At 42.5% G+C, this 18,169-nt stretch overlaps 1 protein-coding gene across 1 annotated transcript in view; it reads right to left on the reverse strand.

Moving 5' to 3' along the window:
• The window catches only part of LOC145393963 (uncharacterized), a 263,346-nt gene that overhangs the window by 28,641 nt on the left and 216,536 nt on the right, over nucleotides 1-18,169 (reverse strand). The window contains exons 72-76 of the mRNA XM_080267943.1: nucleotides 14,944-15,235; nucleotides 10,569-10,695; nucleotides 8,575-8,777; nucleotides 7,787-7,923; nucleotides 4,875-5,005 (exon numbers count right to left, since the gene is read on the reverse strand). Coding sequence (XP_080124069.1) covers nucleotides 4,875-5,005; nucleotides 7,787-7,923; nucleotides 8,575-8,777; nucleotides 10,569-10,695; nucleotides 14,944-15,235 — 890 coding nt within the window. The remainder of the gene's footprint in view (nucleotides 1-4,874; nucleotides 5,006-7,786; nucleotides 7,924-8,574; nucleotides 8,778-10,568; nucleotides 10,696-14,943; nucleotides 15,236-18,169) is intronic.

Genomic DNA, 18,169 nt, shown 5'->3' on the forward strand with positions numbered 1-18,169 from the left:
TTTTTTTTCACTTTCTTTAACATTGCGTGATAGAGCGTTTTTCGACATTTTCGTATTTTTTTTCGGTGAATATTGCATGGAAGTTGATGGCGGAGGTATGCACTCCACTGGGTGCCATTCTAGTTGTTATTGTTACTATTATTATCATTGTTAGTAGTAGCAGTAGTAATAGTAGTAGTAGTAGTAGTAGATGGGGGCGCTCATCATCCACTCACTCGATGTAGTGCTGCTCCAAGGGTGACAGTCCTTTCCTCTCTTCCTTCTTTCTTTCCCTCCTTCCTCTTCTGTCTTTCTTTCCCTCATTTTTTTCCTCTTCGTTCTGTCCATGAGTGACTCTACACTGAGTGACAAGCCAAGTGGTTTCCTGTGCACCAGGAAACCATTTACTACACTGGGTGGTAACCATATAACCAAATTATGGCGCCTGGTGGTTTAATGGGTAATTAAGGCGCTCCAATCGGACTGAGCCAGTGAAGGTTTATATCCAAGGGTTGGTTGGGGTTTATTGCTCACGTAATGACACTTTGGGATGAGTGAGGTTCGTCACTCTCATCTTAAATGTCAGGACCAACTTGCCTAGCCCCGGGCTCCTACGCGCCTCATGGGGCTACACAGGATTGGATGATGAATGAATGGTGAATGATGATTACTGTTATTATTATTATTATTATTATTATTATTATTATTATTATCATCATCATCATCATCATCCAGACCTTTCCCACTCTAGGGCTGGGTGGGGAGTAGCAGCGTCCAGACAAAGTTTGCCCAGTTCAATGGGCCACGCTTCCATTCACTCATCATTCAAGCCCACAGAATCCTGGCTCTATCTGATTGGCCAACACGTTTCACCACGTACTGAAGCTTCATACATTCTTATCCGATAGTGTCAATCTGAACGTTGTCACATTATAAAAGGGGTGCCAATTCCCTGGTCATGCGCTTCTCTGCACAAAATTCATCCAGCCAGCTCGATCTCTTGTCAGTCCCTTAGCCTCCCCAACATCCATACCTCACTTCCCCACACACTCATCCACCGTATCTCTGCACCTTCTTCGTGGCCTACCTCGCCTCCTCCCTCTATCAACTTCTCCCATATATAACTTTTTCACCACTCTATTGTCATCCATTCTCTCCATATGACCATACCATCTCAGGACGCTCTGTCCACAGACTTCTTCACTCCACATCTTTCACGAATCACATTATTCATTAGCCTATTCACTCTTTGTATTCCACAAACATTCCTCAACAGTCCCATCTCCATTGCTCTTACTCCTGACTTTTCATTTTCATGCCACACCATTGTCTCACACCCATATGTTAAAGCTGGCACTAACACTCCTTCATGTAAGCCTCGCGTTGCTGCAATACTCAAACCTGTTTCTTATCAAGACCTTCATAGCACCAGCTACTTTCCTTCCTATGTCATTCTACTTTCCACTTCGTCTGCACATTTTCCTCTTTTCTGTCACAGTACCCAGGTATTTGAACTCTCTCACCAATTCCAGTCTCTCTCCATTCACTGTAACATCACACTGGGAGTCACCTTCTCTCTCAATAACCATCACTTTACTCTTCTCTACATTTACTCTCAAGACACAACGCTCACAGACATCAACAAAACTCTGCACTAGCCTACCAAGTTCTTGTGCGGTATTTGCAAATAGTACTGCATCATCAGCATACATCAGATTTGAGATATTCCATCCATCACCATTCATTATCAACGCCATCCCTCTCTCCATTACACGTGTTTTTACTTCTCTCATCACCCCATCCATATATATATTGAACAGCCATGGGGACATCACACAACCTTGTCGTACGCCCACACCGATCGTGAACCATTCATTTAGACGCCCATTAACCCTTACACATGATTCGCTGCCATCATAAAAACTCTTGACAGCATCTAGCAGCTTACCATCATCATCAGAATTACAATCATCACCATCTCAATCACCATCACCACAATCATCATTATTTTTCTCATCCTGACAATCAATACCATCAGCATATCACCACAGATGCTACTAATCACCACCATTTTCACATCACTAGAGCTCCAACAACTATCATCATCATCATCATCATCATCATCCACTACCATCTTCATCACTTTTTCTTTTTACGGCTTCAAGGTTGGATCCAAAGTCTTAAAGGTCAAATATCATCATCATCATCATCACCATAATCATCATCATCACCATCACTGTCATCACCACCACCATAATCACCACAAGTGTCATCATCATCATCATCATCATCATCACCACAAGCATCATCATCATCATTATCACCACCACCATAATCATCATCAAAACATTTATCATCAATGTCATTATATTAACACAATCACCATAACCAAGAGTTTATAGAGGTTGGGGGAGTGGCCTTTCTGACCACTACTTGGTGGTGGCCAGAATTAGGATGCAAGTAAGATGGAGGAATAGAAGAAGGGAAAGACGAGAGGAAGGAGTAGTTGCAAGGAGAGTGGAAAGGTTACAAGAGGATGAGAAAAAGGCAGAGTATAAGAGAGAAGTGGAGGAACGATTGGGCAAATATGAATTGGAGCAGATGGGAGACGTGGAAGGTGTGTGTAAGATATTTACAGAAGAAATATGTGCAGCATGTGATGTGGTGTGTGGAAGGAAGAGAAGACGGAGGGGGGTGCAAGGAACAGCGTGGTGGACTGAAGAGGTGAAACAGGCTGTGGCACAAAAGAAGAAAGCATACAATGAATGGATGAGAAATAGGGGCGTGGAAGAAGTTGAGAGGCAGAAGAGAGAGTTATATGTGGAAAGGAAGAGAGAGGTGAAAAGTTTAGTAAGAGAGAGTAAGAAGAGAGTGGATGAGGAATTTGGAAGGAATTTGAGTGTAAAGTGGAGGGACTGTAAGAAAATGTTCTGGAGAGAAGTGAAAAGAGTAAGACAGGGTGGAAGTGAAGTTAGCAGGGGAGTGAAAGATAAACATGGTAGATTACTAGTGGAGAAGGGAGAAAAAGTGAGCAGATGGAGAGAACACTTTAAGGAATTGTTGAACGTAGAGGATGGAAGTAATGCGAGTATAAGTGGCTGGGGAATGGCTGGGAGAAGGAGGGAGGTGAGAAGACAGGTAGAAATCAGTAGGATAGAGGTTGTGGAAGCAATGAAGAAAGTTAAATCGGGGAAAGCCCCAGGAATTGATGGAGTGTGTGGTGAGATGCTGAAGCATGGGGGAGAGATAGTAGTAGAATGGATGTGGAAGATGTGCAGATTGGCCTGGGAGGAAGGTAGAGTCCCGGAGGATTGGAAGTCAGGTATAATTATTCCCTTGTACAAAGGAAAAGGGGAAAAAGAAGTGTGTGGTAATCATAGGGGCATTTGTCTTCTTAGTATAATAGGAAAAGTGTATGGTAGGATACTTATAGACAGAGTTAGAGAAAGAACAGAGAAATTAGTTGGAGAAGAACAGGGAGGCTTTAGGAAGGGAAGAGGTTGTGTAGATCAGATATTCATTCTTAGATCTTTAGTGGAAAAGTTTCTAGAGAAGGGAAAGAAGTTGTATGCGGCTTTCATGGATTTGGAGAAAGCATATGACAGGGTGGATAGACAAGGATTGTGGAAAGTGTTAAGAATATATGGAGTAGATGGGAAGTTGTTGAATGCTGTGAAGAGTATGTATGATGGTGCTAAGGCTGCAGTGCGTGTGGATGGTGAACTAAGTGAATTTTTCTCTTTGAAAGTTGGTTTGAAACAGGGATGTGTCATGTCTCCATGGTTGTTCAATCTGTACATGGATGGGGTAATAAAAGAGGTACAAGGTAGGGTAGTGGATGTTGGAGTGGCCCTGGTGAGAGAGGATAGTGTTTGGAAACTCCCTGTACTGTTGTTTGCAGATGATACTGTGTTGTTGAGTGAAGATGAAGGGGAGCTGCAAGGCTTGGTGGATGAGTTTGAGAGAGTGTGTAAGAAACGGAACCTAAAGGTGAATGTAGGGAAGAGTAAAGTGATGGTCTTTGAGAGAGGTGAAGTCAGTGAATGTATAGCGAGGTTGGATGGTGAGGAATTGGAAAATGTGAGTACGTTTAAGTATTTGGGTAGTGTGATGAGTAAGGATGGAGGTTTGGAGGGTGAAGTGCTTGAAAGGGTACAGCAGGGAAGAAAGGTTGCTGGTTCCTTGAAAGCAGTGATAAGAAACAGGGAAGTGAGCATGGAAGTAAAAAAGTTACTACATGACAGTATTGTGATACCAACTCTAACGTACGGAAGTGAAGCTTGGACGTTGTTGGAAGGACACAAGTCAAGAGTGAGAGCAGTGGAAATGAGTTATTTAAGAGGAGCTTGTGGAGTCACGTGGAGAGACAGGCTGACGAATGAGGATATAAAGAAGCGTTGTGGTGTTGATGTGGATGTGATAGGAAGCGTTGTGAGGAACACACTGAGGTGGTTTGGCCATGTGGAGAGGATGGAGGGTGAAAGACTGACGAAGAGAGTGTATGTGAGTGAGGTGGAGGGTGGAAGAGGGAGGGGGAGACCGAGGATGAGATGGAGGGATGGGGTGGAGAGGTATATGAGAGAGGGGGGTGTGAGTTGGGAGCAGGGTAGTGAAATGGCGGGGGACAGGGCGACTTGGAGGCGATTTGTTTGTGGCCACCCCAAACGGGATTGAGGCGTCTGGCAATAGATAGATAGATAGAGACCATAACCATATCATCATCACTATCAAAACACACATAAAAGAAGAAGAAAAAAATCTGATAGTGTAATACCCACGCGTCCACTGAATCACACACACACACACACACACACACACACACACACACACACACACACGACGCGCAAAACACAACACCCGCTCTTGAGTCGCCAGTGCAATCTTAACCTACCAACCTGAGGAAGGTGTAGGCGGGTGGAGGGTATGTGGACGAGTTGAGGATGAGAGGATTGGATTCTTGATAGGCTGGCCGGCATTTGGATCCCAGGATAGCCAGTAAAATGAACAGCAGTGGTAGAATGAACATCTGTGTGGAGAAATAATAGTAGTAGAAATAACAGGAAGTAGAGATTAACTAGAATATGATGCTAGTCACGAGCAAGTGCTATGGAAAGACTGTAAAGCCGTGATATTGTCTCCTTCTGCCACTAAGCTACGTAAAATAACCTGTAATAGGACGTTAATCTGAAAAGAACAACAGTCGCCTCAATTTCTGTCAACACGTCCAAACAATCCTAACTTACCGAGTTGCATTGCTAATATCTTTTATGTCAAATCTCTTGCAATACACCATTCTCAGTTCTGTTATTCACTGATGTCCTATTCATCCATTTTAAGCTTCCTGTTTTCGTATGATTCGGTCTGCTTGCATCGTCCTTTCTCACTGTCCCCAGAGCTTGGTCTAAATCGGAGAGAAACTGCTTAAGCTGAGCCTGCCACTCCTGACTATTTACCTGTCTCACTCTACTCCTTCTCAGCACAGAGCCAATGCATTCCTACCCATCTCAACCTACCCCTCCTCATCACAACACCAATGCATTCCTATCTATCTCAATCTACCTTTTTCATCACAACACCAATGCATTCCTACCCATCTCAATCTACCCCTCCTCATCACAACACCAATGCATTCCTACCCATCTCAATCTACCCCTCCTCATCACAACACCAATGCATTCCTACCCATCTCAATCTACCCCTCCTCATCACAACACCAATGCATTCCTATCTATCTCAATCTACCTTTTTCATCACAACACCAATGCTTTCCTATCTGTCTCATTTTACCCCTCTCATCACAACACCATTGCATTCCTGTCTATCTCAATCTACCCTTTCTCACCACAACACTTTTCAGATACGTTTTAGAAGAACTAGTAAGTTGAAAGGAGAGTCCCTACATAGTCAGGAGAGTCCACTTATTCCATCCACGTATTCCTGCCTCTCTATCCTTGTATTTCACTAACAAAATCACTGGGGCAACGGAATCAGTCTCTGCATCTTCTCTCGCACTCATTAGGTCCCCCAGGTAGCAGATCTCCATGCATTCCAACCACCTGACATCCCAAACAAAACTTAATCTATAATCAACAGACCGAACATCCTTGCATACCACACACCGATTTCTTAACATCCTACAGTCCACTTCTAACCTTACTGCCTACCCCTTAACGCCAATCCATGTCTTGTGGACCTATCTGTTTTAAACTGTACATATCATAAAATTCCTACCAACTCCCTTTTTGCACCCAGCACAAGGCCATACACCCTGATCCACGATACTGACGCCCTCACACTTACCAAACATAATCTTTATTTTACCAGTATGAACTTCAATAATAGTATGAATAATTTAACGTACTGAAGATGCCTGTGGATTCAAACACACCAGACCTAAACGAAAATTTTAATAATAATAATAATAATAATTGTGATAATAAAAAATGAAATATAACTGCCTGGAGGTAACAAGAATAAACAAAAAGGACTTTAATGTATTCAAAAAGCATAATATTTGATCTTCGTTCGTTCGTTCGTTTATAAAGGGTTCAACGTTTTCGCATGCATCCGCCTTGGTCACCTAATGGCGGCTCTCCACGCTACTCGATCTCTAGCAGCCTCTCCATTCAGTCCCTTATCTATGAGGTCGCACTCTATGACTTCATTTCAGGTCTTTTTCCGGTCAGCCTCTCACAACTCAACCCTCAACGTTAGCACCTCTCATCCTCGGCATCCAGATTATTATTACTATTTTTTTTTACGTGACAGATTCCATGGGCTTCACAGCCTGTTCCCAAGGCCAGTAGTCCTCCCGCATACCATACAACCCCACATACTACCACTTTGGCGCTAACAACCACCGTCCATATCGAATACATGCAAGATGTCTCATACAGGATTGGTGTATTGGTATTAGCAGGGGTGTTTTTACATATTGGCGGGTCTTCTGACTGACCAATAAAGTCTGCTTAATGAAATTCTGATTTCTAAACTGTTCCAGCCGGGATTCGAACCTGGGTTCATTAGGACCGCAGGCCATCTCTCTATCTATTCAGTTACCGCCTCCTCCATCCTCTCCACATTTCCAAACCATCTCAATCTACCCCTTTTTCACACCTCTCACCCATCGCACCCAGTCGTCATTCTCCATCCTCTCCATATGCCCAGACCATCTCTCACCACCCCCTCTCATCACAGTACTAATGCATTCCTATCTAACCATCTCAATTTACCCCTTATCCCACAACACCAATACATTTTTATCTATCCCAAACTACCTTTCCTCATCGCAGCACCAATGCATTCCTATCTACCTATCTCAGTCTAAGCCTTCTCATCACAACACCAATGCATCCCTACCTATCTCAATGTACCCCTCCTCATCAAAACACCAATACACTTTTTATCTACCTCAATTCACCCTTTCTCCTCACAAAACCAATACATTTCATATTTATCTCAATCTACCCCTTCTCACAAGACCAATGCATCCCTATTTCAATATACTTCTCGTCACAACACCAAATACATTTCAGTTCATCTCTGTCTCAGTCAATCCCTCCTCATCACAACACCAATACCTTCCAGTCCATCTCTGTCTCAGTCTACCCCTCCTCATCACAACACAAATACCTTCCAGTCCATCTCTGTCTCAGTCTACCCCTCCTCATCACAACACCAACACATTTCAATCCATCTGTCTTAAGCAATCCCTCCTCATCACAACACCAATACCTTCCAGTCCATCTCTGGCTGTCTCAATTTACCCCTCCTCATCAAAACACTACGACATTCAAACAAGTCTAACCTGAACGTAAAATCTCCAGTCCCGTCCGTGATGCAGCAGGCGTTTGTAGAGCAATGCACGAAGACGCTGTAGCCACAACCCCACGCCTCGTCTCCCTCGCTGCGTGCCCAGACTCACACTGCCAGATGGGGACTCCTCTGTGTGGGGTATTAAAACTGGTTGACTGACTGAGGAGCGTCGAGCCATGTGTGGGTGGCATTAGGAATTTAAGCGCTTGTTTCTTTACCTGTTTTATTATTGTTGTTGTTGGTGGTGTTAGTAGTGGTGGTGGTGGTATTAGAAGTAGTAGCAGCAGCAGTAGTAGTAGTAGTAGTAGTGTTATTGTCATTATTATTATTATCATTATTATTGTTATTATTATTATTATTATTATTGTTGTTATTGTTATTTTATTACTACTACTGCTACTACTACTACTACTACTATTATTCCACGTTATATTCTTTTATACACTATCCATGCAAGCTTTGTCAGCACTAAACAAAACGAACAGTAGTGAAGCAAGGCGTAGTACACGACACTGATCGTCCTCTGGGTAATGGGTTTGGTAAGGGAAGCTCAGCAAGGTAAGGGAGAGTATGAAAGAGGATGAACTACACATGAAAATCACCTCACAGTCCACGAACATTTAGCCACCACGTCAGACAGGAGCTTGGGCATGGTTGTGGGTGCTGGTGCCTTTCCTGTGACTGGCTTGGTGAGGGAAGGTGGTTAGGGAAAGAGAAAGTAAGTGCAAAATGGAGAATAAATCGCAAAGGAACAGGTGTTACGCCAGGAAGGATGCTTACTCTCAGGCACCACATCGGAGAGGAACTTGAGCATGGCGGTGGGTGCTGGTGCCTTTTCTGTGACGGGTTTGGTGAGGGAGAGTGGTGAGGTGAGGGAGGTGAGGGCGATCACCACGTCCTCTAAGCTGGTTGGTCGCAGCTCTACCGATGAGAAGCCCAGGGACTCTCTCTTCGCCTCTAACTCACCAAAGAGCTCTGCCAGTCTGGAAGAGCAGAGGATGATGTCAGTAGTAGTAGTAGTAGTAGTAGTAGTAGTAGTAGTAGTAGTAGCAGTAGTAGTAGTAGTAGTAGGAGGAGGAGGAGGAGGAGGAGGAGTATTTTCATCGTATCATCATCATCAACTCCAGGGAATCTATTTATTACCCTAACTCTCCTAACAACACTACTAGTTTGAAAGGCAAAAGATGTTACTGACACTATCATCATCATCATCATCATCATCATTCTAACCCTCTTTCACATGCTGTCACTCACTATTTTATCATTCCACTGATCCCTTCCCCTGTTATCCTAGCTACTCACCACACTCATCACCACACTAACACCACACTCTGCTTCACTCTTACCCTATTCATTTTATTTTTTTTCAAGTGAGGAGATATTGTTCAACAGCCAGTAGAAGGGTTGTTTATTATCCCAATGGACGTGGGTTCGATTCCTGGCTGGGGCAAGGAAGAGTATAAAAAATCTGAATAAAGACCTTATTAATCTACCCCAAGACCCGCCGACATGTTGTAAAAATACCCCCTCAAATACCAACACACCAGACCTGTATGAACCCCAGCATGTATTCCATATGGACGGTGGGTGTTAGCGTCGAAGTGGTGACATGTGGAGGTGTATGGTACATAGGGGGACTGCTGGGCCGCAGGGAATGGGTTGTTGAGTCAATGCACAGAGTCGGACCAACAAAAAAAATCACTCGAAGTTCCTCAGTGCTGAATTATAAGTATTGTAGTTTCTCGTGAGCCCTCCCTCCCTTTCTTTCCTTCCTTTTTCCTCTCTTCCTTTCCCTTCCCTAAATTTCCTTCCTTTCCTCTCCCTCCTGTTCCTCCCATTCCCCTCCCCTCCTGTTCCTTCCATTCCCCCTCCCCTCCTTTCCTTCCATTCCCCCTCCCCTCCTTTCTCTCCATTCTCTTCTCCTCCTTTCCCTCCCTCCCTTCCTGTCTTGTCCTTTCCTTCCCTTTCTGTCCCCTCTCCTTCCTTCCCCTCCATCTTTTCAATCATCCCTTCACACACGCTAATCTGACTCTCTCTCTCTCTCTCTCTAATCACCTGTTATCCTTGTCATGCCCCTCCGGTAATGGTAATGTGGCATCTTTTCTTTATCTACCTTTCCATCTATCTGTCTGTCTATCGATCTATCTATCTGTCTACCCGCCTGCTATCCTTCCCATGCCTATCCTTTAGTGGTAGTGAGACTGGCTTCCTCTATTAATCATTCTATCCATCCATTCTCTCTCTCTCTCTCTCCCCACTTGTTATGGGCCTCCTGTAGTGATAGAGAGAATAATGCCTCTATCTATTTATCTATCTATTTATTTATCTATCTATCTATCCATCTTTCTATCTATCTCCATCCATCTGTCTATCTATCTATCTATCTGTTTATCTACCTATCTATCCATCTATCTACTTATCCATCTATCTATCAATCTATCCATCTTTCTATTTACCTATCTATCTATCCTTCTATCAATCTTTCCATCTATCTAGCCATCTATCTATCTATTCATCTATCTATCCAACCATTCATTTATCTATCTATCCATCTGTCTATCCAACAATTCATCTATCTATCTATCCATCTATCTATCCAACCATTCATTTATCTATCTATCCATGTCTATCCAACAATTCATCTATCTATCTATCCATCTATCTATCTAACCATTCATTTATCTATCTATCCATCTGCCTATCCAACAATTCATCTATCTATCTATCCATCTATCTATCTATTAATCTATCTATCTATCCATCTATCCACCCACCTGTTATCCTTCCCGTGTGCATCCTCTAGTGGTAGAGAGAATGTGGCCTCCTCATTCACCGTTTCCAGGAGTCTTGCATTTGGCGCATATACAAGCAGCAGATCTAGTACCCCCTTCACGTCGCTGGCTGTGGAGGAGGTGGAAGAGGGGGTTGGGGGTTAAAGACGGTGAAATTTTGGAGAGAGAGAGAGTGAAATGTGATATTTGTGTTTTGATATTCAATGGAGATATAGAGATGTGTGATGAATGTTATAGAAGTCGATGGGAGCGTAATGGTGGTGACAATAGTAATAATAATATTTAAAAAATAAATAAATAAATAATAATAATAATAATAATAATAATAATAATAATATAAATACTACTACTACTAGTAATAATAGTAGTAATAGTAGTAGTAGAAGTAGTAGTAATAATAATAACTACAACACCGCAACACTATCGAAGGAATTTTTCATAAAGAGAAACTTGCCCCAGCCATTCCCTACCCGAAGCCAGGCTATAAAGGGACCTTGAGGTCAAAGTGTCACCTTAGGTCATCAGAGTCAATAAGTCTATCAAATTTGGTGGCTCTAGCTTTGACCATTCATGGGAAATTATCTCACATCTGGAATATCCGGAAAAGTCCCAATTTTTTACACCAGACAATCTCAGAGAATAACCTAACCCAGTGGAAGCATACTCCTTCCCGCACTGCGTCTGCCTTAACGCTATATTGATGTCAACTTTCAGCTTCCTAGCTTAACCGGTTCTTGAGACAGAGACTCGGTTCTCTGTGCTGCGGGTAATATTCGGAGATGCTGTTAACGGACTGCCAACCATATGTGGCCAAAAGATGCGGACAGCTCTGCGTCTAGGCTGACACAGTTGGAGGGCTCTTGGCCAAATAGCCTTTGAATACACCAATTTTATAATAAAAATATGACTGACAAGAATAAGAAACCTTCCCATAGGTGTGTGGGAAATTTCAATAATAATAATATAATAATAATATTAACAATAATAGTAATAATAATAATAATAATAATAATAATAATAATAATAATAATATTAATAATAATAATAATATCAGAGAGTTTAAGAATACTGAATCAGAATAAATATCACAAAGCACTGAAATTATATATGCAAATCAATTCAAATCCACCACGGGAGAAAATGCAACGCTTCGACACTATACTCTGTTTACCCTAACTTGGCTTAAAATTGCAGTCTCCCCATCTTGAATACAGAGTTGTAACGGGAGATAAGCACTAGAAAATGCTGGTAGTCACGAAGAAGTGCAATGGCAAGGATGGAGAGCCATGGTGTTGTCTTGTTCTGCCACTGAGCTACGTGAAATAAGCTGCAAAAGGACGAAAATCTGGGCCAAGATAAAGGTAATGTTTTTATGTGCGGGCTCCCTAACACCTCTTCCTCACCGATTTATTTTTGGAAACGGCTGGCTACTATCGTTTTGTACGTTGTTTACGCAGAGTATGGTGATATTAGAATGATTTAAGTAACAGCCTACAGATGAGGACGGCAAGGTGTACGAAGTGAAATAAATCGCTTAGGAAAAGGTGTTAGGGAGCTTCCTTAACCGACGAGAATACGAGCCGGAGAGCGAGGTCCGTATTCTCCTAGGGTAAGGAAGCTACCTAACACCTCTTCCTTAGCGATTTATTTTCCAAACTACCCATAAATATCCTCTTTTGTGCTTCCTGTGTCTTTTTAATATCGATATAGATTGCATGAATCACACATAAGAATATCGTAACGGAGCAGAATCAGAAATAAATCGGTAAGGATGAGGTGTTAAGTAAGCTTCCGAATCGCACAAGGATACCGTTGATTCAAATAAATGAGTATGAAAGAATTTGAACAAACGAAAAAAATAGAACGATATTACGTGAAAATTTTAGATACTGTAAGGAGAGGCAAATGTTATAGTGGAAAATGAATGAATTAAAGAGAGAGAGAGAGAGAGAGAGAGAGAGAGAGAGTATACTGCGTGGGTAGCGTGAAGGGTCGTGTGTCGTTTCTCAGCGTGTGATTAGTTTTACTCTAAGTCACCACCAAGCTTATGGGATTAGTGGACAGGCCTTGTATATCATTCAGTATACAGGAACTCTCTTGAAAGTGTGATGAGTGAATTTATTTTTTGATAGCACGTAAATTCCTTCACTGTTAATGGTCTCTCCTAAGTTAAATAAAACCCTATGTTACTATATTATTTTTACTCCAGCTTGGCCCAGATTTTCGTCCTTTTGCAGCTTATTTCACGTAGCTCAGTGGCAGGAAGAGTATTGCGGCTCTACATCGTTTCTATAGCACTTCTTCCTGAATACCATCTTAGTCTGTTGCTGCTTATTTTACGTTGCTCTGTGGCAGAAGGAGACAATGTTGCGGCACTACATCCTTTCAACAGCACTTCTTCGTGACTAGCACCATATACAGGTGTTAATCTATTTTTGCGACTCAGCGTTCATGATGGTTTTAGTCCAAGTTAGAGTAAAAAGATTACAACAAGATTAAAATTAGAAAGCGCTCAGAGAGCGCATACCTCTGCCAATGACTGCCATAAAAAAGGATCCGTATCCGGATCCAGATCTGGGTCAGCCCCAAAATCTAGTCAATTCTTTCTTGGTCCTTGGCCCACCTGTCCACAAAACTTCATTAAAATTCATTGAGAACTTTTGGAGATATTGTGCGGGATACTCCGGATCCGGATCCGGATCCGGCCAAAAAATATAATCATTTCTTCCTTGGCCCATGAACCACCCATCCACAAAATTTCATCAAAATCCGTTCATAACTTTTTGAGTAATCCTGCTAACGCACAGACAGACAGATAGACACGCCAACAGACAAACAAACCAATGCTGGGTAAACCATAACCTCCTTGGAGGAGGTAATAATATAATTTAACACTGAACTGAAGAGACTAAACCATCTGGTAAATGCAACATAGGGAACTTGGAGTGTGTGGTGGAGAGGGAGTATGCTGCGTGGAGAGGAAGGCTGTGTGGAGTGGGAATGTGTTGTATTGGGGGAGAGAATGTTGTGTGGAGAGGGGGAGTATGTGTGGAGTGTGTGCGCAGTGGGAGTGTGTTGATCAGGTGGAGAGGATGGATGTTATGCTGGAGTATGTTGTGTGGAGAAGGAGTATGTATGGAGAGCGTTGTGCTTGTGGTGTGGTGGTTTAAAGTAAAATAAAATCCTTTGGTATAGTCATTTCATCTTAGCCTGGCCCAAATTTTTGTCCTATAGCAGCTTATTTCACGTAGCTCTTTGGACGAATAAGACAATGCTTTGGCTCTGCATCCCTTCCATTGCACTTTTTCATGGAGGGACGGTAATTTTAAGCCAAGCTAGAATGAAAAGGGTATAGAAGGAAGAGTAATATAAACATATAATAGGCGTGCACACTGAAAGTATGGAACGTGCTTAAGCGAGTGAGCGAGCAAGTAAGGAAGTGCTGAATATTGTCTCATGTGGTTCATCATCTTCCTCTGATTTCCTGACCTGAAAATACTAAAAAGAACCTATTACATTACACCAAAAATATTCCCTCACTCTCCCTAAAGCCAATACTCCTCTTGTATTAATTTTGGCTCTAGGGCTTGGGACCTAGCAGGTTAATAATGACTTTGCTTTCTGCCCTCTGACAAAAATTACTTTCACCAAATCTCTTGCTGCGCTCCGATTCGAATCAGAAATCAGAAATTCAGAGTTTCTTTCGTTGATCAGGATATTGTATTAGCTTGACTCGCATTCAGTCGAAAATTTCCAAAAATAAAAAAGCCAAACAGAAGGTATTATTTGTTTTGAAAAAGCAAAACCTAGTTGCTGTCAACAATCGTCGGAAAATACAGCTGTTACTCACGCAACCGCTAATCTGCCTGATAAAAAATCGTTTCCTTGAGTTACGGAAAAACTATTGGGAATTTCGGGTTGTCTATGAAATGATAATATTTGAGGATTTTCATGCGATTTCCAAATTGGTGTCTATCTTTCTTGTAACTTGAAAATTGGCTGAGATATCCAAAAAACTTCGCTACTGTACTACAGAGTTTTCCTCCCGACCCCTGTCCCCATTTCTTGCTGATGCGACACATCTTTCGCTCGGGTACATATGTCGGGGGTCCAAATTGCGACTAAATTTGGTGTTCGAGCGAGCGAAATGAGCAAGAACAATAAATCTCTCATCACACTTAACAGACCACTGGAATATCACTAGCAGAACTTAATCACCACATTATGAGCTTGTGATGAGTTAAGTGAGTCCTGGTGATTGTGTGTGGATCTATGGCGCTATGTAGACTATGACAGGAGCCTCATCATCACACTAAAGAGACTATGTATATGTTATAAGTATATAAGTGTGACTTACTATTAACTGCTACATCAGGGGTTTGTGATGAGCTGAGTGGCAGTGTGTTTTGGTAGTGTGATGCTGAGTCAGGAGTGCTTGGGTAGAGTGATGCTGAGTCTGGAGTGCTTGGGTAGTGTGATCCTGAGTCTGGAGTGTTCGGGTAGTGTGAGGCTGAGTCTAGAGTGCCTGAGTAGTGTGATGCTGAGTCTGGTGCGTCCTGTGGTGCTGATCGCTTGCTGAGTGTCACGCTGTAGCCCAAACCATACTCTGACTTCAGTGCCAGTGGAGACCCGACACACAGCAGCCGACCCTGGAAGAAGAAAACTTGGGATACATGGTCGTATTCAGAGCAGTTTTGGACACTTTGCAACACCTTTTTCGCAGTGATTTATTGTACACATTCCACCTCAATATCGTCTTGTATGTTACTGATGAAAACTAGGTTGATATTATTATTAAAAAAAAAAAACACAAATTACTCTAGAGGCCGTCCCAAGGGGGGAGTCACACCAGCCGCGACCTGATACACATCTAGCGCGACTCGGAATATGACCTTGACCTACTTTCACCACTTTCGAACCCGTAGCTGATTTTCATCCCTGCTACACAACTGTAAAATTTTGTGATTATACCTTGATTGGTTGCAAATTTATCGTGGTGACAGACACACAGACCTTGACTTACTTTCACTGAATTTCGAACTCGTGATCGCTTTTTGTCACTAGGACACACCTGTGAAATTTTGTGATGATATCTCAAGCAGTTGCTAAGTTATCGTGCTAACAGACAGACAGACACACACACACACACAGACACACATACAAATTGAAAACAATACCAGCTTCGCTATTGCAGCTGGTGATGAACAAACAAAATAAAAAGCAAGTGTGAGGAAACCAAAACACCCAAGAGGTTCACAGTGGCATCTTGAAATGTGGGTAGCTTAAGGGGGTAAGGGAGGGGGGGGGGCAGAAGTGGTGTGGAGACGTTGAGCAGGAGGCGGGTAGATGTCTGCTGCTTACAGGAAGTTAGGTGCAGAGGACAGCCAGCCAGGATGATTGCTGGGAAGGATTGTAGGCATAAGTTATTCAAGAAGGGAAGTGTGGATGGATATGGTGGTGTGGGCATGCTTGTCGAAAAGAAGTGGGTTGAGTGTGTGATGTATGTATTCAAAGTAAATGGGAGTAAGTGAGAGTGAATGAAAGACTTGTAGTACTGAAAATGTGTAGAAAGCTCCTGGTTACAAAAATATTAGCATATACTCCACAGGTTGCCCTGCATGATTAAGAAAAGAACAAATACTGGGATGACTTGGCATGTGTGGTAGGTGGTATGGAGGATGAGATTATAGTTATGGGTGGGGATTTAAATGGTCATGTAGGTGAAGCAGCTCAAGGATATGACAGGGAACATGAGGGATGTGCATATGGTACAAGGAATGTGAAAGGGGAGAGGATACTTGAATTTGGGGAGCTAATGAACATGATTGTGTGCAATACTTATTTTAGGACACGAGAGAGAGAGAGAGAGAGAGAGAGAGAGAGAGAGAGAGAGAGAGAGAGAGAGAGAGAGAGAGAGAGAGAGAGAGAGAGAGAAATACACTGATTAAATATGAGTCTGGGAGCAACAGCAGCCAGAGTGATTATTTATTGGTCAGGAGGGCTGATAAGAGGTTGGTGAAGGATGTTAGGGTTACAGGGAGCGAAGAGTTTTTGCAGCAACACAAATTACTGATTTGTGACTTGGTGCTTAAGGAGCAGGTGGTGAAAAAGAGGACCTATGTACCCAGGAAGGAAATATGGAAGTTGAAAAACCAAGCAGTAAGGGATGCCTTCTGTTGCGAGATGTGTACTGTGAGTTACTGATTCAGTGTGGTGGTGGACAAGGGGCTCCTAAGACATAAGGTAACACGGTGGTGGGATGAGGGTGAAGAAGCTGCAGTTAAGGGGAAAGAAAGACTCTTCTGGGAATGGAAATGGGTGGTAACAAAGAGGAATATTTGGCTGCCAAGCAAAGGGCTAGAAAAGAGGTATTCAAATGTAAAATCTAGGTCTCAAAGACTTTTACTGGATAACCCAAATAGCGCTGAAAGGAAATGTATGATATTTAAGGTGTCAAATCAGATGAAGAGGGAAAACAGGGATATCATAGGTGAGAAGTGTGTGAAGAATGATGAAGGAAGGGTAGTGGTGTACAGTGAGGATGTTAAAGATGCCTGGAGATAGCATTATAACCGGTTGCTAAATGAGGAGTGATTGGAGTCAGCGGTTTGGCTCTTGGCCTTTGATTGATGCTGCTGCTGTGAGCGGGGCAATGGGCAGGATGCAGGAGGGGAAGGTAGTAAGAGTGTCTACTGTGATTGCTGAAATGTTGAAGGCCTCAGGAGATATAGGAGTGGGGTTAGCTATTAATTTGATACATACAATTACGAGTGTGTTGTAAATGAGAGAGAGAGAGAGAGAGAGAGAGAGAGAGAGAGAGAGAGAGAGAGAGAGAGAGAGAGAGAGAGAGAGAGAGAGAGAGAGAGTAAGGAAGGACAAGAATGATTTGACGAGGTGTATACGGACATGAGTGAACAATGACTGCAGCTCTTTCTTAACCTGACTATGTGTGTGTGTGTGTGTGTGTGTGTGTGTGTGTGTGTGTGTGTTGTCATTATAAGGATCAGGTTTCAGTTTTTTCATTTCTTAATGCATAGTATAGAAATGTCCTGGGATGCATAGTTCAGATCGATTTTTACCTGTTACAAAATGATGTTCCTTGTTGTTTTATGACATGCACAACAATCGCCGCTCATTAATGATTCGTCTTTTACCTAATTAGCTCTGGTTTGCAACGAATAGCATGATATTTTATTTCGAACATTAACACACGTCCTGGATATGATTATTACGTATCCTAACCCTACATGTTTAAAAGTTCTCTACCCTTCACTTCAGTGCACATTAAATCTCCATTCTCATTCACTTCACGCCGCCTGTCACGTATTGATAGTAAATGGTTCCAAACTAACTGAAGTTTCACCTTAGCTTGGGGGGATTACTGATTATGAGTTAGTCTCAGGTTGCTGATTTACTACGTGTTTGCGAGACGTCAGACAGTCCAAGTAAACATGAATAAATGAAGCTGATAATATGTTAGCTTTACCGAGTCTTGTCTATCTATCTATCTATCTATAGCCCGACGCCCTAATCCCGCAAAGGGTGGCCACTGACAAAACGCCTCCAAGTCACTCTGTCACCCA

The sequence above is a fragment of the Coenobita brevimanus genome, chromosome 3, assembly GCF_032717465.1.
Source record: "Coenobita brevimanus isolate Jiangsu-jjx chromosome 3, ASM3271746v2, whole genome shotgun sequence".
Lineage (NCBI taxonomy): Eukaryota > Metazoa > Arthropoda > Malacostraca > Decapoda > Coenobitidae > Coenobita > Coenobita brevimanus.